Source organism: Anguilla anguilla, chromosome 15 (genome assembly GCF_013347855.1).
Source record: "Anguilla anguilla isolate fAngAng1 chromosome 15, fAngAng1.pri, whole genome shotgun sequence".
In the NCBI taxonomy this organism is placed as follows: Eukaryota; Metazoa; Chordata; class Actinopteri; order Anguilliformes; family Anguillidae; genus Anguilla; species Anguilla anguilla.
This window is the reverse complement of record NC_049215.1, coordinates 29,774,261-29,796,044: the sequence shown is the minus strand read 5'-3', so window position 1 is coordinate 29,796,044 and position 21,784 is coordinate 29,774,261. Positions and strand designations below refer to the sequence as shown.

Genomic DNA, 21,784 nt, shown 5'->3' with positions numbered 1-21,784 from the left:
TGCCTGATCCCTCTGCACAGGAAGTGCATTTCTCTCTGCCTGATCCCTCTGCACAGGAAGTGCATTTCTCTCTGCCTGATCCCTCTGCACAGGAAGTGCATTTCTCTCTGCCTGATCCCTCTGCACAGGAAGTGCATTTCTCTCTGTCAAATCCGTTTGCACAGGAAGTGCTTTTGTCAAGCACATTGGCTTCAGGTGGTGGACCTCACCACCTGCTGGCAGCCCACATCCATGCGAGGCTGACAAATGAGAGGTCACGCAGGCCATGGAAAGTGACACACAGTCAAAGCGAAAGATTCTGGGGGCACTGAAGTCACGGGTTCACAGGGAAACCAGTGACATCAGTGTCATTACCTTTTACTAGCGAGGACTGTCATTAGGTGAACAGCTAGGTGAACACAGCAAAAAATAATCAACTCCATGTAATTTTGTGATCATAAATAACTTCTGCAACGGCCTTCTCTGGAATTATGCTAGCTAGGTTTTTCAGGTACAGGGATAAGATGGCTATTCTGGAAAGAGTTGAGAACTGGATAGGCAACCGACAACTTCCTCAGTGATGGCGACTCCAACGCTGTACAGCAGAAGCATTAACAACTTACCCAGCCATAAAGGCTACCAGACAGTGTGCCGTCATTGACTACATTCTCCAAAAGGCCCAATGCTCCAAAGGCCAGAACAAAGATAATTCTAGCCAAACCCTATTTGCTCTAACACAGAATGTGTGCAAACAACAAACAATCCACAGAACTACATTTTTTGGTGCAGCCGCACCAGCCACCACACACATGGTGGAAAATTCTCAACCTGTGGGTAAAACTGATACTTCTTGTGGCCTATGTAGGCCTATAAGCATACTTCCTGTGAAAACTGGGGGCCAAAATGCTTGTAGAGCAGGTCATTGGACATGCACTGCATTGTACAAATGACTGATGATTGGATAAAAGGCGTAGACAACCCACTGTTAATAGGAGCGGTTATTATTGTTGTATATATTTTAATACAGCTTTTGATGCGATAAGTCTGAAAAACTTTATGTTATGGCTTTCGGCCACCTGCTATCTCTTGGATGGAGAGTTATCTGACCTCAAGAGTTCATTTCAGAGGCAGTTTTCGTGGAAGCAGGTGTCTAGACGGCGGCGTACCACAGGGTACCTGCCTAGGGCCCCTGCAATTCTTTCTCTTAACCAATGATATTCCTTCTGCTGTATAATAATTTAAAAATTATTTGTCAATGAATGGTTTTTCTTTAAATCTTTTTTTGTCTTGCCATTCTGTCTTGCCTTATTAAGTTTTGCTTGTCCTGTTATTAGTGACATTACTTTGTAAGGATTCTATTCTTACCCTCAAATATTTCATTGACAATTTATTCTAATTTTTAATCTTTTGTCTTAGGTTGTGCATGTTTCATGTGGACCACAGGAAGACTAGTAATACTACTTTAATAATAATAATAATAATAATAATAATAATAATAATAATAGGGTTCCAGCATCTTTGCTGCTTGGATCCCTAAAAACCCCAGAAAGTGAACCACTCATACATTTTTCTCTGTGACTTCCTGCTTACACAAAATATAATCTCTCAATCTCTTCCCTCCCTCGAGCCCAGTCACACATAAGCCCACATATCAGTGACAGCTTCACCAGTAAACAGCTGAAGTTTACAGTACAGAATTGATACTCGGGAAGTATAAGGTAACACTGAAATGAGAGAAGCCAAGCGATTTTGTTCATCTAACTTGACGATCCTCACGGGCTTCACTGACCATTTCAAGAGACTAAGAAATAACAAAGACAGATTGGAGTAGTTCTTAACCCTATACAAAGCATAATTTCATTAGGACCACCCAGCAACGGCTTGCTTTACACCTTAGTTGATCTTGTGCAAAAAAAAAAAAAAAAAAAAAAAAAAGTACACAAAAGAATAACCAGAACTTACAGAGAAAACTCATGTAGAGGCACTTGAAGGAAGGCCTGGGGAGGCACAAGTCGCTAATCAGATAGTATAATGAGCGTTAATGTTAATTCATTAGGCTGCAGATCTCAAGATTAATTCTGTCAGCAGAAGGCATGGATGGAACGGAGCTAAACTCTCACATCACTCCCACACTGAAGGTGCTTCACCAAAACACACAGAGCTATTGGCCTACACGTGAAACAGGGGGAGGCTATTGGTGGCCATCAGGGTTACCGGGCATCAGGGCTTTTGGGCATATGACTGGCTGTAATGGAACACATGAGATATTGATAATCTACCACATTACACTACAGTTAGTTCCAGCCGCGCACTGTTAATGGGCCGAGATGGACTGCATTTATATAGCGCTTTTATCCAAAGCGCTTTACAATTGATGCCTCTCATTCGCCAGAGCAGTTAGGAGTTAGGTGTCTTGCTCAAGGACACTTCGACATGCCCACGGCGGGGTTTGAACCAGCAACCCTCCGACTGCCAGACAATCGATCTTACCTCCTGAGCTATGTCGCCCCATAGCGATGCGTTCGAGTGCTGATATGAGTGCTGCGTTTACAGTATAACATCACTTGGCCCTCAACACCGGCCAGGATCAATCTGCATTGTTTGCGTTAGATTGCTACGCCTATGACCGCATCACACCTGTGCTGATGTACACCATAACATACTCTCATGTGATATTGCTTAATCATATGCCACCAATGCCGAGCTGCCAGTTCAGATCTAGTACCAGATACCAGACTGTGGGACCAATCTGCACACTGGAATAAGCCTTCAGGGGATGGTCCATCCAGCCTGGTAGAACCTTTGAGAACCAGCCTCAAACACAGTAGCAGATTCACTGTGGAATGCAGACAAGTGACATGCCAAGATGGGCTCAACGGTCCGTTGCTATTTTATGTTCCTACACTCCTATACTTTAACCGCGGACAGCACTGCAACTGTCAAGGACCAACATTCACAAAGAAGCGACCTACCTTGACATCACGATGAATGACGTTGTTGTCATGGCAATACCGCAGTGCCTCGAGGATCTGCCGCATATAGTGGCTGAAAGAGAAAAAAAAAGCAGAGAAGGAATCTGTTTTTAGTCAAACCTACTTCCCAGAGTACACTGCTGAGACTGGCCTTCATTGGAAATAATAATTTTTTTCTTAACTCTATAAAGGCCAGTACAAGACCAGACCTGGGTCAAATACGTATTTGTTTTGGATTCAAATACTCTACTTCTACGCTTTACTGATCTTGTCTGGTGTATTGGAACCAATGAAATACTCTCAAAAAGTGCAAACCCTGCCTTCTGGTCATATTGGCGGGCTCAGTTACACCAGGCAAGATCAATAGAGCACAGAAAAGCATTTGAATCCAAAACCAATACGCCTTTGACCCAGGTCTGTTTCAGACCAAAGATTTGCAACACGACAAGCTGCAACTGGTGGCTCCTTGCATCGCATGGTTTGCAACATCCTAAAACTGGCCCATTCACAACAAATGCAACGAGATGAGACATTGCTTATGGTTACCATAGCAACAATTCTCTCCACTCCCTTATTTTACGGTTACTTTATTGTTGTCCACAACAATTTTTAATAATAATAATAATAATAATAATAATAATAATAATAATAAATTTATTTTATATAGCGCTTTTCATGGTCTCAAAGATTCTTTACAATAAATGGTACATACATACATACATAATACATACAATGAAACATACAATTGAGAGAGAAAATAAGGAGGGGTGTGAGAGGGGGAAGTCATTCATATTCATATGTCAATATAGCGAAAATAGCGATAGTGAAATGCTTTCCGTAGCGCCAGGATTACTAATAAATGCAAGACTTTTCAAGAGACACAGTATCTCGCAGCCTGTGCCCAACTCCAACAGAATGCAATTTGTGCAACGTGTGCGTAGATTCAGCTTACAGAAGCTCCTCTGAAATTTTGAAGAGTGTAAGACAAGGCTGCATTCCCCCCCCCCCCCCGCTGCAGTCCTCCACCTGGTATAGGCACCGACTCTGAAACACTTCAGGTACAGCTGGCAGGCGTACTGTATATACTTGACTGACCAGAAGGGGTCGCTGTTGTGCGATGAGACAAAGACATGTCCCACCAACCGATATCCCTTCACTTCCAGGTGAAGCTACGGCCAATTATGTACAGTAGGCAGTTCTGGCACAGGCTGGATTTCATACAAGACTGTGGGGGCCATCTACACATTAGAACTTTCAACACTGCCATAACAAAATAAGACATCCGGCAGAGTGAACAGGAAATTAAGTATTGGCTAACAACCAGGCAAAATATAATGGTCTCTCTAGTAATTACCTCACCATTTTATCATTTTAAACAACTTGGGATGGAGAGATAAAACGTAACTGTGACCAATGATGTGAATCACATTTAATAAGAAAACATTACAGTAATTCGCCAAACAAAGCAATAAGCAATAAGCTTGGTTAATCAGTCATAAGCTTAAACAACTGGTAGAGCGCCCAAGTATTGCAGGCACTATCACACTGGAGTGGTGATAAATTGTACAAATAAATGAGATGCAGTGTCGTTTTATTTCTGACTAGAGCGCTAAAAACATAGTAACACGAGTATGCAACAAAAGTGATGAATTTTTAAACGGAGCGAGCAACAGGTAAAGCTTGAAATTCGTTATGCCACTCGGACGCGTACTCTTGCAATAAAGCATCTTCCGCTCCAGTCACAGGTGTAATAACACCACCATTATTATTTCATCAGGTTACTACACTGCTTGAACGCTGCCAAAATGTGCTTTGCTGGAGTGAGGCCAGTCTCCTTGCTCTGTGGAAAATGTTCAGGAGCAGAACAGGCCATTCACTGAAAGCTTGTGCAACTAAGAGGAAAATTTTGGGCCATATAAAAAAAAAAAGCACAGCTCAGCAAAATGAGTTTAAAAAGTGCAATCCTCAGAACTGCTGGAAGAAAAAAAGCCATCGAAGGGTAATTACTATGCATGAAACCACAGCCTGATTTCTCTTCTGCTTTTCGGACCAGATTGAGTCCATTCTTCTGTGTCATAGGAAAGCCCCACATGTCCAAAATACACCTTTAATGTGAGATCAAATCACAGCTCTTCACCATTGATGCGGAAGGCCACGTAAGCACTTTTTATATAAATAAATCTAACGTTCAGTAACAGTTTCACATGGGATAAGTTCCCTCTGCTGGTCATTATCATTATAAAGACAGTTGTGTAGGCAGGGTTGTATATAGCTCACTCTATGGACCTTTTTTTTTAGTATAATGGGAAGTGTGTATTTTAACCTTTAGTCAAAACAAGGCGTGCTAATGCCCAATGTTAATGTTCACTGCATATTGATATTTTTGTGCTTTTATATGCCGCTAATGCCGTACTCCACCATCTCGTACGCGCACGCACACACACCTCCATGACATCTAACGACAGCAAGGACCACAACGGAAATAAGTCTTGTGACTTTCTTGTGTTATCCTTGGCGCTCTTTTAATTGTGCATGTGCATTGGTGTTTGCAACCATGTAATTGTCCTTTTAAAGTGACTCGTCAAATAAACTAAACTAAACTAAAACTAAACTATCCCGGGGTTGATTCTGGAGGGTGAATCAAAAGCCAATCCCAACAGACACGCTGACGATGCGCAGACTCTCAGCTGTGACCCCTGCCTGACCCCCCCCCCCCTCCGTAACACACAAAACCACTGAGCGGGAAGAGAGGTCCTTAGCACAGCACTCCAGCAAACACAACGTTCAAACACAACAATGAAGCAACACCGCGAGAACGTTTTGCGGTAGCTGGGATGTTATGTTTCTAAAAATAAAAAAAAATGAATGAGGTGCGAGCTGATCTTCAGTTCATGTGCATTAATTTTGTAGTCGGTTAAATTGAAAGTAATGGGTATTGTTATCATTTACAGAGTGCAGGGTGAGGACTACACAACCTTCAATTTTCAATGAGACCCCCATGTTAGTTCCTGAATACAAATAGGCACTGTTCCAAATGAGAAATAAAAAAGGAACTAAACTAAAATGTATCTTTTCTCCCATTTATAATTGGCTGAGCACAGACTTATAAGACTCCAGGGCGACGATCCATTAAGATGAACTCAAACTTGCCAGAAATGAGTATGAACCACGCTTTTGTTCCCCTTTGAATGCGATCACTGCACAACACACGGCATAATTAAACTCAAGGTTTTCACTTCAGCTTCTATGAAGAAACACACACACACACACACACACACACACCATAGAGGAAATACACAGTACAGTACAACACAACACAACACAACACAAAAGGAAATACAATAACTGCACGTACTAAAATGAAGTAGCCTACATACAGAGATCCTAAAATTAAGAACCGATAACCTCAATTCCAACGCAACATTTGCAAGTTTGTAAGGTTCAATTTCGACTGCCCCAGGACTTTGATCATTCCATTGCCTGCCCACGGGGGGAGTCGTAATTATCAGAAGGTTGTAAACACAGCTGGAAAGACACAAATTGTCCCACGGCCTGGAGATTGCCGTGGGACAGTCTTGTGACCCCCCCAACCAACACTTGCAGGAGGAACAGATGGCCTTAAATTTGCCACAGGGCAGAAAGGAGAACCGGGTTGACCTTTACCTAACACAGGAGATTTTGTACCACAAAGACATGCAGGCACGCAGACCTGTGATGAGATGGTATAGGGAAGGTATGAAAAATATATATTTATAGATATATGTGTCTTGCTAACATAAGTGTTTGGATTATAAAAAGACCACCACCATGGGCCTCCATAGAAAAAGTATCCAAGAGAACGACCGATAAAAGTATAAGATCACAGCCATCATAAAAAGTATCTTATTGCTGCCACTAGATTGTAATGGTTCCCCTGTGTCTATAGGAGATAGGGGATATAATTCATTGTTCTCTCTCCCTAGATGAGTGGGGGGGGGGGGTCTCTTGGTGGTGGGTGTTACAGGCCTATCTCTAACAGGACCTTATTTGGGCACACAAAGGGAAGTGTGTAATGTGGAAGGCTTGTTCAGGATCGTATTTACTTTAAATTTAAGGGAATTCAAGGGTAAGGGAAGTCCAAACAAACATTCAGGGAGAATCTCCTCAACAGTTCTCCTGGTACCATAGTCTTCTGGTACAAGCGTGTAATTTTCTCTCTGTATGTAATAATGGTCTTATAATGTTTGTCTTGCTTTGTAGATCAAATGTTCACCTTTTACCAGCCTCATTAGAACTGCCAATCCTTGATTATCGCCAACTGACATATCGAGCCACTATAAACCGCTTTCCCTTTTTCAGCACGTCTAAAGTACGCGGTTGGCATATATGCCGACCACAGTGCGCATCTCCACGAGAACCAACGAGTGTACTGATTATTCGGTTTCGGTTCAGGGGTAGAACCGCAATACGGGTTACTCACTAGGCCTGGCGATAGTTTCAGTCGCTGAAAGTGCAGCTGCTCTCGGACAGATTTAAATTTCAGTGTCCAGACGGATACCAGTATTGTTTCATATTGGGTTATGGTAAAAGTATAGCATTACAACTCGGTTCTAGTCTGGGATATTTAGATCTCACTTTAGGGAGCTCTAAATAGCTAAGGAGTAACCTTAGCGAGGGCTCCCTGGTTCAGCCGTTTCAGTACCCAGACAAACATACTGTTCCCAGGTTAAAGCTGCTTATGCACAGCACAAAAATATTATCTGCAAGATTCCCGGATGAGTAGCACCTTTATCTGCTAGGATAGAATGCCTTGGTGTCTGAGAACAATTACAAGAATGCCTGACAGCAGGAGATAGTCTTGCTCTCTGGGGTATGTAGTCTTGCTGCCCCTTATTTCAGCCCAACCCGGTCAATGCACGTATACGCAAACCCATATTCACACAGGCATCCACGTTTTTAAGTTAATGGAGTCCGATAAAACTGTCTTCCTCCCTGTGACCATGTCTAAATCATCGCAAGTGAACAAAAGACCAGGAAGAGAGTGGAAATTTTAGCGACTCCATAATGAGGAAAAATTTTTTAAAAAATAACAGAAGCTCACAAACAGACATTTCTCTCCAGTGACATCCTTTGAAGCAACATAAAACTAAAAATATTATGTGTGTGCGTGCTTCTCAGTACTACGAAACTTGATGTATTATTTGCAGTGGTTTGTCGGAATGTGTTATTTCCTCTTTACTGGAATGACGGTAAAAGCTTTGCATGTCAAAAGAACAGCTGGCCTTGTAATGCGATTACTTCTGTGTTAGAAAACACACAAGCGTTCAAAGGAACAAAAAGCTACACAACACATGATGTGCAAAGCCACTGCAGAAGTCTCTCTTTATCAGTAATAACCTCAAGCCTGATCAGGTTGATATCCAATTGGAAAAAGCCCACCCAATATCTGGGGGTGGTGCTTATACACTGGTCAGATACTACTTCTGATGAATCATGATGTCATCATGGGGGTGCTCTAGGTGAACGTGACAACACAAAGCAATGCTAGTGGTGCATCAGTTAAATCACTTACCAGCCAGATATAATCAGCTGAAACCAATCAAATCACAGGACTTCTAGCGGCAAGCTGTTTCTAAATTTGTAACTTCTCTTTGCAGATGTTGTTTTTTTTTTTTTTTTGGTAGAAGACCGCGGTTTCTACATCACAAGACAAACATTACTGCGGTCAATATTCACAAATCTGCGCTTCATTTCCTCTAGTCCGGTGGTCAGGAAACACGTAAAAAGAGCAGAAACAGGGTTCCCTCCTGAGATCAAGAACAGAAATCAATGGAATGAATTTCCCTGCAGTGGCTGTGCTAATGGCCCTGTTTAGGAGCAGTGAGCCCAACGCAGCCTTAAGGAGATAATGGGCGACATGGGCGGTAAGAGCGGTTGTCCGGTAGTCGGAGGGTTGCCGGTTCGATCCCCCGCCCTGGGCGTGCTGAAGCGTCCCCTGAGCAAGACACCTAACCCCTAATTGGTCCCAACGAGCTGATTGGTACCTTGCATGGCAGCCTTTCACTGTTGGTGTGTGAGTGTGCGTATGAATGGGTGAATGAGAGGCATCAATTGTAAATCGCTTTGGATAAAAGCGCTATATAAGTGCAGTCCATGTACCATTTACCATAAGGCAGCACACGCTGGCAATGGACCGTGTCACTCCGTTCAAAGATGGAAAGAACAGCGGCGCAAAAAAAAAAAAAGAAAAAGAAGAATCATACCTGGCGACCGCTTCGCTGTAGACGAAACCGGCGTCCGCCCTCTTCACGATCTCGAAGCAGAGATCGGCGCCATCCATACTGCGGGGGGAGAGAGAGAGATGGGGAGGTGGGGGGTGAGGGGGAGGGGGTAGTGGTGGTGGTGGTGGTGGTGGTGGGGGGGGGAGAAACAGATAAGTATGAGATCATGGGAGAGACAGAGCCATGGGCTTGTGCACTTTCAGAACAAATCTATTTTGTTCTATTCAGCCCGTCTCCAGCTCGGTGAGTAACGCCACTGTCAGCACAGCGGTTTTTTTTGGCGGTAGCGGGATCTTGGCGTGACGGAGCGGACTCTTCACGAGCAGCGCGGGCGTCCCCACGGATACGCAGCGCCCGCGGGGTCCGGAGAGCCGTTTCTGACGGGGCTCGGGCGAAAAAAAAAAAATCCATATATTCTCCAGCTGCGCCGGGAGAGATAAGAGCACCGTCCCGCCAGAGCTTCTGTGCGCAAGGGTTCGAGGTTCCGATAAGTGCAGGGACGAGCAGAAACCTGTCAGGGGGGAATGAACGAGTGGCACGGACCCTGTTCTGGAGTTCCGTTGAGGGAAACCATCGGGAAACAGGGGCCGTGCCGGGAACATTACAGCCACACAGCGCGTACGTTTTATTCATTGATTTATTTATTCTTACGTCGAAGGCCGTCGCACCAGGAGTTGAAGTTTAAAGAAGTTGTCGTCACTCAGAAAGAATGACATAATCCAAGTGTCAAAACAAAAAAATCACAGTTCAACAATAGTCTTCAGGAATTATTATTTACCCTTCCAACAGTATTTTTGGAATGTTTTTTTTTTTTTGGAAGTCATTGTTGTAGAACTTCTCACTTTCAAATACCAGTACTGATTGTTAAATCATCATTAGAATGTTCAGGTAAAAGCATTTCAATCACATATTTGTGATCTGAAGGCTTAAAAGTGAAAAAGTATAGCAGACAGTCAACAGTACGTTAGTACAATAGACAGTGATGGCTAATGCAGCGAAGTCAGGAATATCTAACTTAAAATCACTGCACACACGTCCCTCTAATGGAAGCTTTTACTTTAACACAGTTCCGACGGACCATCTTTTCTAGGGCTGTTCTAACCAGGTGTCGGAGAGCTGCAGTGCCTACAGGCTTTGGTTCCAGCGAGGGACGCAACCCCCTCACCCACCCAGAAAACTGGCTCGCCTGAACCAATTTAGCATTCGCGCTCTCTCCAGTGTCAGGTGCCTAATGAGAGCGGGAAAATAACTCCGCTCTGCCACTCTGGAGGACCGGAGTAGCTTTGGACCGCGGCAGCTCATAAGATACGACTTCAGGGCAACCGAACGGCTAATATTAATCCTACAACAATGAACTTCAGTAAAGGAGAGCGAAAGAAGAACGGCAACAGATGACACACACTTGGTGACTCCCAAGGTCAGTTCACTGAAAGCAGGCTCCACTCCGTACAAGTCGAACGCTTCCCCCCCCCCCCATGAAATTTCGTGACAGCTCATAAACGCTCCCGTTTTAATTCGGTCGACATCATGCGCCCGATTCTGAGCTGCCCCCCCCCCCCCCCTTTGTGATCAAAGCAGCAGCAGCGGCAGAATCTCTGAAGCTGGCCCTGACAGGACGCGCCAGGTCTGGATGTGATTATTTCAGGGAACGGTGAACGGTTTTGATGTGGCTCGTGTCATTCGTTCGGGCCCAGAAGGCCGTCGCAGGCACAAAGACCCGATCTTCCATAACGCCTGAGGTCCTGCAGTGAACCGGATCAAGCATGCGGGATTCTCTCATCACCCTTCCATCCGGTGACTTCCATCCTGCCTGACGTGGGCAGTGCCTCACATCACCTCTCCCCATCTGAGCAGCCCCTGCAGGAGAGGGCCCTCCTCCTAATGGAAGCAATCAAGCTCCGCGAGCAGGCCCACATCAAAGGACGCTCCCCCCCTTGTCCGCCAGGCACTCGTGGGCTGCTGGGATACCTTCGCCTCGTCCAGTCACGTAATTACAACTGCACCTCTGAGTCAGGTCTCCTCTTCGCATCCCATCCCGAAAGGGAGGGGTGTGAAAGGGAGCTGGTGGATTGGGAAATCCCAGGCCTGCCCGAAGCAGACTCCACACCACCGGTCCCACCAGCGCACCTCGGCGCCACGGATGAGCTCTCACAGTTTTTATGTGTTCAGTCCCTCAGCTGTGGGCTGCGCTCCCTTTTCAACAGCGAAAATGGGCGACGGGGGGGGGGGCTTCTGAACCCCAGACCAGCGCCACAGCCAGCTCCACCCCCTCACCGCAGCCACCCCCCCACCTCCCCCACACACCACACTCCGCTCCGCTCTCCGACGCTGCCAAGCGGAGAGAAAAGCGACCAGCCGTAACTTTCTATAAAAAGTCGTGAAGAAGAAGCAGCCTTCCTCCTCCTCCGCTGCCACCGCGCCGTCCGGCTCAAAGAGCACTGGTGGAGCGTCACCGACGCGCCCAGGAGCCCCGGCCAATCAGAGCACCCCGTGTCCTCACAGCTGAGGAGCTACGCCCCCACCTCTCACCGGCTCGCCGAATCCCGAACCCTGCTCACGAGAGATGGGTAATGAAGCTAGCGGCAGCGCGGGCGGCCCGCGTCGAGCCCGTTAGCGAGAGTCGTCAGCGCATCGATCCGCCAAACGCCCCCATCTGCCGCGCTCGGCGCTTTCAACACCGGGGGGGGCGCACGCAACCCTACAGAAAGGAGCAGGGGCTTCAATAATGAACGCGGCCGGCGGCTAAATTTATCCCTACAGCGTGACGAACCGAGGAGCTGCCGCGGAACGGGTGTGCACGCGCGCAAGAGCACGCGAGTGAACAGGCACGCACAGGCACGCACAGGCAATCTCGCACTGCTGGGCCTGAACTACAGGCCTGCGACGAATCGAAATTCTGCACCGGGCCGTGTCTCCTCATGTAACGCCTTGTGCGCTCCAGGAAACCGAGCACTGACAATTTGACGATGCGGCGAAAACAGAGGCGTCCAGATTGAGTCACACGCGCTCGTCGAGTTCAAGGGAGCGTGCAAATAAATCAAACCGGACGTAACTTTTCTGATTTATTTTAACAAACCGAGACTAAAAAAAAAAAAAAAAACCAAGAAACATACGTTAGTAACAGTAAGTTAATTTTTGTGGCTGAGCTTGAGGCTGGAGCCTTTTTTTTAAAGACAAAAAGTGAACTTCCACTTCGGGTTTCCTGGCTGCCAGCTTCACAAAGCTCACCGTTTCAACGAGATTAATAAAACACACAGCTATTCCGCGCAGTGAATGAATAGTTCCAGCATCTGGTGACAATGCGCAGTCTGAAGTTTAATGATGATAAAGGAGATTATAATGCGTAAAATGGTCAGTAATTACAGCAGGTCTGCCTCTGGAAGACAAACTGGCTGAAATGCCTTCCTGCATGCTGAATGCAAGTTGCTTTTTCCATTCAGTCATATCCTACAGCGCTGCATAATAATGAATTTTCTTTCTCCCCACTGAATGCAAGATGGCTGCCGCCTTTTCAAATTGCACTAAAACAGGCCGTACAAACGAATGTGCTTGGCCAAGCAATGACAAATGTGTTGATATATAATTTAAAATTAGTTCCTACATGACATTACAATGGCAGGATGGCCTCAAGCAACAGTTTGTCCTTCCAAGTTAGCTTTGTAAAATAAAGAGGGACTGCTTTTGTTAATGCAAGTACAGGAATCACATTCTTAAATGATAGAATTAACCACCACTCTCTCAATTCTCTTAGTGACAGTTTCACAGACACAGATTAAGTTTAGTCCTGAACTAAACTGTGTTCGGTATGGAGAATCTCCACTTAAAATAGAATTTAGTCCTAGGACTAGGTTTAATCTGTGTCTGTGAAAACTGACCCTTTGTCTTCTGAAGAGGGTCTGAAAAGGATTCCAGGCCCAAACGTCCTGTTCTGCAGTGCAGCGGAGAGACAAGGAGCACTCACAACTCAAAGACCATGTAGAGCATCCCATCCGAGCTGTAGGTTTCCAGGAGCTCCACGATGTGCGGGTGCTTGAGCATGTGACATATGCTGGCCTCCCTCTTCAGATCTGTGGAGAGAGTGAGGAAGAGAAAGAGAGAGAGATTGTTATTGTTGGTATCGTTATATATTATTACATTTATCATCATTACAATTTTTATATTATTAGTATGTTACATATCATTTATATGTATGCTTTGGCAATAACTACACGTGCATTTCATGCCAACAAAGCAACTTGAATTGAATTTAAAGAGAAAGAGAGAGAGAGAGACAGACAGAGTGAATTTGTCAATGTTTCCTATAATGAAATACAGGGAAACTGAGAAATTGACTGTGCAACAACTCCACAGTTCATTGCCGTGGATGAGATGATTTAAAAACTGGTACCAGAACCGGCATCAACAGATGAGTGCCCAGTCTACACAGTAAAATGTTCCTGCGCGTACGCTCCGAAGGAGACAGTGAAAAAAGTGAATTAGAGGGTTCAGTTTCTCGCTTTCATCCACTTTGAATGGGACAAGAGAGAACGGCATTTAAAAATTAAACGGCAAGAACGCCGCAGTTACAATACAACAAAATATTTGGTGCTAAATAATTCAAACAAAAAACTTCACACGCAATGGGCCCACAGCTATCATCATTATCACCACCGTAGAGCGATGTTTATGAATGGATGCTTGTTTATGTCATGTTCTCATTTCTCATTCACAAAAGATGAACGCCAACAGTCCTCTTCCGCCAAGCTGAGTAGAGGAGGCAAACATGGAGAGCCCGGGAACGCCCTCGGCAGCAGGACCATCCGAGCTGAAACCTTTCCTTGCAGCTAAAAGCCTCATACGCCCCCCCCCCCCCCCTCACACGGTCGCACCCTCACACAGCGCAAGTTTACCGCTGCTGCATTATTAACGGAATCCGCCTCCTCCCAGCGGAGGAGAGTCGGAAGCAGACGGGCGTGAGCCGGGGGGTATCTTGTGATTACGAATAGGAACGAGACGCCTCTTAAAATACCTCCCTGTGGGAGAACCCCCCCGCTCTCATTCAAAATGCAGGACCCGTCCGCACGCACACGCACCTGCTAACGCACGCAGCTCTCTCTGCCGCACCCCCCCACCCTGTCGCCCCCCCCTGTGCCCCCCCCCCCCACCGAGCACACCCCCACAGATCCCATCCCCCAACGCCGCACTCCCCCCAGGCCACAACCGCCAGCATAAAAGCGGCTGGGAGTTGGAGCCGATCTTGAAGAAAGCCTCATAAACTCCAAACCCCCGAAGGGAGTGCTGGCAGCACGGTACCAGCATGCTGTGAAATGACAGATAAGGGCCAGTGAGCCAGTCTTTTCCATGGTCGGGGCTGAACAGTTGGGTGAAATAGGGCCTGCATGTATGTGAGCAGCACCACTGCTAAATTCCCCCCAGTGCTCAACCCAGGTGACGTGAAATCCAGGTTTGGCTTCAAAGGCCGGACAGCTGCTGACAAGGAGGAAATATACCAGCTGGGCTGCTCGGAAGGGGAAATTTGCTTCTTTACCATAAAACAGAACAGAACCAAACTCACCTAGGCACTTCCGCAAAACAGTTTTGTACCTAATACTGCACACATCACACTTCACCAGGGGTAGGGAAGGGGGTTAAGACGATTGCAAAAGCCTTGACTGACAGGGCCCAAAATCCACGGCCCAAAATACCTGGCGGCGCCCCTGAACCTCGCCCCAATTTTTCTGATCTCACTGCCACAGGTACGCACAGTGTGACACTGTTCCACAGTCCGACAGGCAGAAGGGAACTTTCGAGGCAGGTCACCCTTTAAAACATCGATGGGCCACCAAGGTGCACCCAGCAACCAATCAATAATGGCAGCAAGAATTGTACCAGGTACTGATGTACTGTAGGACATAAAACCCAATCTTTAAATGATTTACGGGAAACATGGCGAAAACTTGCAAGAGCGACTCCGCTCCCTTTTTTTACTTCTGTGAATGGCACCAACTTTAGCTTTCTTTTCAGACTGCCTACTGCGTGTGAACAGCAGTTATACTCCAGCTATTTCTGCTTCCTGAAAGACAAGTTCCCATTCCTTTAACGACTGCAGTTCTCAGCAGGCCAATGCTTCACTCTGAATTTCTGAGCGAGCGAGCAAGCAGGCGAGCAAGCAGCTACCGCAAAGGTTGACGGCTAAATTTGTTGAAATCTACTGCTTTGTTGAGAATATTTTAAACAGTACTGTGCGGCTCCAAAGCACAACACCGCCGCACATCAGTATTGTGGACATGAAAGGAGAAAATGGAACCATAGACTCCCGCCACCCCCCCCCCCCCCGCCCCCCCGCCAAGCAGCCACGACTCCATTTTGTTGGATTTATTAAGGGGAATCTTATATGTCACTCAGGCTGTAATAAGCTCTGGGCAGTACTCACTCGTTTGAACTCATAATAGGTGTTGAAAACGGCACCTCTTCTGGAGGAGGTTACAATGGAATGACTCCGGATTGATCTTCCTTCGCCTTGGTTCCCCGAGCGGGTGGGTATTCTGAGCGCTAATGGGCGAGTGTTTCAACACCGGCGGGACACCAAAAATGCCCTCCGTCCAAAATGACTGGTCTGTTTCCATTTTTCAGCACCAGAGAAACAGTGAGTTCATCCTTTTAATCATCCAATGTCAACCTACATTTTGCCCTCTCCAAAAAAAAAAAAAAAGAACCACCAAATTATTATGCTGTAACAGTAAAGTTAAATATTAGCGAGCCAAAATACTTTTCTTGCTACTAGTTTGCATCAGAAACATCCAAAACACCTAGAACTGAAGTGAGGTGCATGTTTTGTGCTCATTCACAAATTCTTAAATACATACAGATCTTAAATTTACAAACACGCCATTTAACTACTGTTTCAGCCATCTACAGAAGTGCCACTTTCAGTAAGGGGAATAGCAGTAGTTTGAATGCAGTCTGAACCGGTCTTGCTTAGTTTCGTAGTTTGCTAGCTATTCTTATTTTCTGTCCAGTGTAAATATGAGAAGTGTAAAGCATATTGATGGCTAGGTAGTTGTGCAAATAGGCTCTATCAGTCTGCTGAGAACCTAGTGGTAACACTGTTTACGGAAACCCTGCTTCAATATAAAGTTATTGATCGACCTGGCAGCACTGCTCCAACTGTCATATTTACCCAATTAATAAATATATAATGAGCATACAGTGAATCTCATTCAGCAACAATTGCTTTCATTCCGCAGCTATTCGACCCACTAACATCCCCACAGAGTGGACTCCATATGTAGAATCCATATAGACTTTTACACTGGTGGTGCATCTGCAAACACTTTTTTGGTACCTAGTTACTGTTGCTTAGCAAAATAGATAACTTCTCTCTAAGAGTATGCCCTGGTGTAAGTATCACACATGGCACCAGTAGTTCATAAGGTAGCATCTGTGCCTTGCACGGGACAACCTACAGGACACACACCCGCCATTCCCCTCCTCTACACCCAGCGAACACGCTCAGGACAAAAATCACACTCTACGAGCTCCTGCCATGTTTTCCGACAGCGCTGAGCTCAAGGAACATAAGCAGCCTCGCAGTTGCTGCCCTTGCATTTTTTGCAGCGTGCAAATGGAGCCTTAACTCCACATTCGGGACAAACCTAAAGCATCAGGGGGGATATGGAGGGGGTAGCGGTGGGGGGTGGGTTGCATTTATCTCGTTCTCTGATGCTAAACTTGCTTAGAGCGGGCATTCGATTCAGAGGGCAGCGGCTGTTTCTGTTCGGATGTTCAGCTGGAATTCCATTTCCCCTCTCTGTACTGAACACCGGTCTCCGGTCAGTTACGTCTCTGTGTAAAAAACGTGGCTGGGTAGAACGTTCTGGAATGTGTTCTGGAGCCAAACTGCTGACGGTGGAAAGACTGAGGCGAGCGCGTGCCCCTGCCGTGTGAAACGCATCATCCTGAACAGGGTGTAACCACACACACACACACACACACACACACACACACACACACACACACACACATCACGTTAGCTTTCAATCCATCAACTGCGACCGATTCACTGATTTTTTTTTTTTTTTTTTTACAGTTTAATAAGGGTTTTAAATTGTTTTATATAGCCTATATTTTTTTTTAAGACCACTGTTCTACATCATCCAGCTTAAATGAAAAATTAACTCTTGGCTAGACCAAACACACACACACACACGCACACGCACACGCACACGCACATGCACACGCACACACGCACACACACACATGCACACACACACACACCGGTACCCCTGTGTAGGCTGATGAGAGGGACCTGAACAGACAGGCTCTTAGGCCGCCATTCTCACACATAATTAACATCACTGGCGTTCAGCGAGCAAGCTGTGCTTAAGGGGGGAAAAAATGCACAAATTGACTCAAAAATATTGATTAGGCAAGCAGATGCGCTTTTGGAATCCATTTAAACTAGTCCCGGCATGAATATAACATAATGGTTAAATCTTGTTAGGCCGGGCACGGTCCGAAACGCCGCCTTGCATAGATAAACCCGATTACGCCTGGCGGCATCGCTCAGGCTCACCCCTCCTGCGGAGCTGCGGCCATCTTCTGAGGCCCGCTTCGGTATCTGTGCATTAACCCCCCATCTCCGCACTGCACACGCTGCGGTTACTGCATTCCATTTACATTTAACACCCAAGGTATTTACCAGACGCTTGCATCCAGAGTGACTTACACAGATTACATCCTTTACACGCGATATAACTGGATATTTACTGAAGCCGCTCACATTTAAGTGCCCTGCCTCAAGGGTACAACGGCAGTGCACCAGCTGGTAATCGAACCTGCAACCCTGGGGTTACAAGCCCAGCTCCCCGACCTTTGCACAACCCTGCTGTTCCGTTTGCGCTCTCCACTGCATCGTGATCGATAAAACTCAACATTATTCAGCGCCTTCACAAGTACCACAGTCATATATTACATAACTTCAGCACTGAGAATAGTAGGTTATTTGGAATTCAAAGTCAGGGTTCTAGAACTCTAGAAGCTTTCAGTTACCAGTAGTGATTGTTACATCAGCATTAGAATATTCAGTTCTAATCACATATTTGTCACAATACACTCTAAAGGGTTAAAAAATGCATTTACTGATGATTTGTCCCACCCCTCACTCTGCTTTCTCGTTGAAGTTACAGTATGCCACAGCGAAATGACTGAGAACACAGGAAGGGATTGCCTCATGTGGCTGTCATCTACAAGTGTGCCACCAGGGGGAGCAGCGCACACGAGTGGTGTGAGTTCCTAACACAGGGAGGCCAGGATAGGCACGTAAATATTATGGCTCCAATACTGGATTCCATGTATTGTTTATTTTACCATTTACTTCAAAGAGAATCCTTAAAAACAGAAAGATCAGAAAGGCACCGTAAAAAATCTCTGTCAGAGAGGCTCTCTTCATCACATCGTTCTCCCTAGTCATCCTCAGCTCGCTGCATCACGCCTTGTTTTCCTGTGGGAGCACAGCACAGCTCCGTGCACACCCCCAACCCCACCTCCCCCCTACCCCCCACCCCACCTCCCACCTCCTTTCAACAGCTGTGACCCAGTTGGCAAATGCTGCATGTTAAGATTAGTGGAAATACCTCAGGCCCTTTAATATCAAAGATGATTGCTGCGTGCAAACCCACGGGGTAGGACTGAGGTTCCAGCAGCGGTGTATAAACACACTGCAGGAAGCTCCACTTCTAAAAGAGGGAGGAGAACAATAGGACCTGCCAACCTTCAAGCTCACAGAGCACTAGAAACACGGTCTTGAATGAGGGAAAAATGACAGCCACAACAAAGCTTTTGTCTCGAAAAACAACAGCTAATTAAAATACCCTCCTTCACAAGTGCTGCAGAAAGCCAAATGCAAAGTGACTGTGCTGGTGTGCACACACACGTTTAGTTTCATTCGGCCCCTGTCAGAAATCTCAAACTAAGGAAGCGTTAAATTTGCTTTTGATAAAATAAAATGCCCTTTTTTTTGCCACTGGACCCATCGCATTCAGGTGAGTCAAGAGACAGTTTTCCCTCCTAAACAGGAAAAACACATCCGCATATCTCCATCCACACTATGGCTGCCCTCCAACTCAACTTTTTTAATGTCACATAGCTCAGGAGGTAAGAGCGGTTGTCTGGCAGTCGGAGGGCTGCCGGTTCGATCCCCCGCCCTGGGCATGTTGAAGTGTCCCTGAGCAAGACACCTAATCCCTAATTGGTCCCAACGAGCTGATTGGTACCTTGCATGGCAGCCTTTCACCGTTGGCGTGTGAGTGTGTGTGTGAATGGGTGAATGAGAGGCATCAATTGTAAAGCGCTTTGGATATATAAATATATAGATAAAAGCGCTATATAAATGCAGTCCATTTACCATTTACCACTGAGAGTGACATATGCAGCTTAGATTTGTTCTGCATACAATCCTGTTATACAGCCAGATATTCAACGGAAGCAATTCAGGTTAAGGACAATATAAGCTCCCCACATGGGATTCAAACCTGCAACCAACAAGCTCCAGTTCCCTAACCACTGCACAGCACTGCCGCAGAACTAAGACAAAGGTTCCAGTTTGCTGGAAATGACAAACACGCAATGTGTATCACTATGGTAACAGCTGGCCTGGGCTTGGTGATGTAAAATCTGCTAAATTTTTTCCCTGAGGGTTCATTTTAAAGCACTTAATAGCATTCTCCAAACACCAATTAGAAGCTCCAACAAATAAAAATCCTGAGCATTTATTAACACAAAAGTAAAGGGACAAACGATTTCATTGTGCACAGATTATGGACGTTCATTTACGACTAAGAAAGATGTATCAATACCAGCCAAGCCTGACATAATAAACAAATATGCTTAGTGAAATATCTGGCTGTAAAATCAACTTTGTGAAAATATAAAGTAATGCCAAATGTCATGTCAAGCCAGATACATCCTCTGTCCTTCCAACGAACTAACAAAGAGATAAAGCCTATTTAGAGGTAATGATATAATCAGTTGATTACCACAAATCAAATGAAGATAATGGCTAAAACAGCAAGTGACCTTGAAAGAGCAGAACTCCTAGTATCACAGTTTTGCCAGATCAGCATGTTGAATATTAAACTTCTTCCATTCATCTTACATCAAATACAGACGCTGCCAAAATGTGACCGTCAACAAAATGAATGAAGCGTTTAACAAATTCATTCAGCAAGAGTAAAGTAAAACTGGACGAGAAAGAATGCACTCCCCTCACACGAATGTGTACAGCAAATGCCTTTGCCAATCCGGTCATTATTTTTTAACATACGTTTGGCCTGACGGGAGACACAAGAGAAAAGGTCAAGGGGTCACACACCCTCACTTGAGTGAATGGGTTAGGGGAGGCCCTAAAAAAATGTTAATTCCTTTAATGAGTCAAGTTTTTGTGTAATGACTGCTGCGCATCCGACTCAACAAAGGAGGTAACTTCATGGAAAACAAATCTAATCTGATCCCTTTTCCTGAAAATAAAGTAAACCTGTCAGAAATGTTTAACAACATTTTATTGTGTGTAATAATCAAAGAAATCAAGGTGCTTTGGGTGTTAGGGAAAATTAGTGTTATTGTCTGTTCAATCATAATTATTATTTTTTTTTACAAAGCAGGCATTATTTCATTAGCATCATTACATTTTGATCTCCACTTCGTATTCCAAACTTGACCAAACATTTGTTTATGTACAACAAACACAGCGCTTTGCATTCACAAACCTCAACAGGTCCCAGAGAAATGTAGGGAGGGAAGTATGGGCGAAGCTAATTTCAAAGCTAATTTCATCTGTATGTTCTGAAATTACCCATCACCCCAGTGCTAATGCAGCGGGGGCAAGAACGAGCCAGCGACGTGAGCAGTCATTACATTACATTACGTTTGTTTGGCAGACGCTTTTATCCAAAGCGACGTACAATAAGTGCATACCAAAGGTCATTGGAACAAGTACAAAACACAGGTCCGATTAGGAACGAGTCTCATTCTGTAACAGTTATTCACAGCCATGAACACATTAAGTCCAGTTCACACAGAGAACATTGCTCTCTGACTTAACCTATGCCGAGCCAAACTAGGAGGCACGACAAGCTATATCATCAAGATAACGATACAAATTACAATTAGTGGCACAGGAGGTGCCACTGTTTAGCAGTTGTCTATGACCATGAAATGCACTTTTTTGTACGTCGCTTTGGATAAAAGCGTCTGCCAAATAAATGTAATGTAATGTAAGGAGGTACATGTGTAGCATGAAAGAGGGGGATGTAAGTGATAAAAATGATCCCAGATTGGGAGTGCCCCGCAGAGTGGTGATAGTTAGTTAGTCCCGGTATAGTCTGAGAAGAGATGAGTCTTCAGACCACAGAAAAAGACAGAGAAGTGAGGTAACCTACCAAAAAGATTACTGACACTTACGAGAACGAGACCGGAACGTAAAATCTTGCGCAGACGCCAATGGTGGCTGAGATGATTCCAGTGCATCCCCCCTCTGTCGCACGAATGCAAAATGAACGTAGGTAACAGTGTCCCTGCGATGTCGTTACGCACGGC

General features: G+C 45.4%; 1 protein-coding gene across 11 annotated transcripts in view; it reads right to left on the bottom strand.

Annotated features, from left to right (window-relative positions):
• The window catches only part of LOC118213988 (peripheral plasma membrane protein CASK-like), a 156,430-nt gene that overhangs the window by 52,700 nt on the left and 81,946 nt on the right, over nucleotides 1-21,784 (bottom strand). For all 11 annotated transcript variants that reach the window (XM_035393309.1, XM_035393308.1, XM_035393310.1 and 8 more), the window contains exons 3-5: nucleotides 13,173-13,278; nucleotides 9,194-9,271; nucleotides 2,952-3,024 (exon numbers count right to left, since the gene is read on the bottom strand). In XM_035393309.1, the coding sequence (XP_035249200.1) occupies nucleotides 2,952-3,024; nucleotides 9,194-9,271; nucleotides 13,173-13,278 (257 nt within the window). The remainder of the gene's footprint in view (nucleotides 1-2,951; nucleotides 3,025-9,193; nucleotides 9,272-13,172; nucleotides 13,279-21,784) is intronic.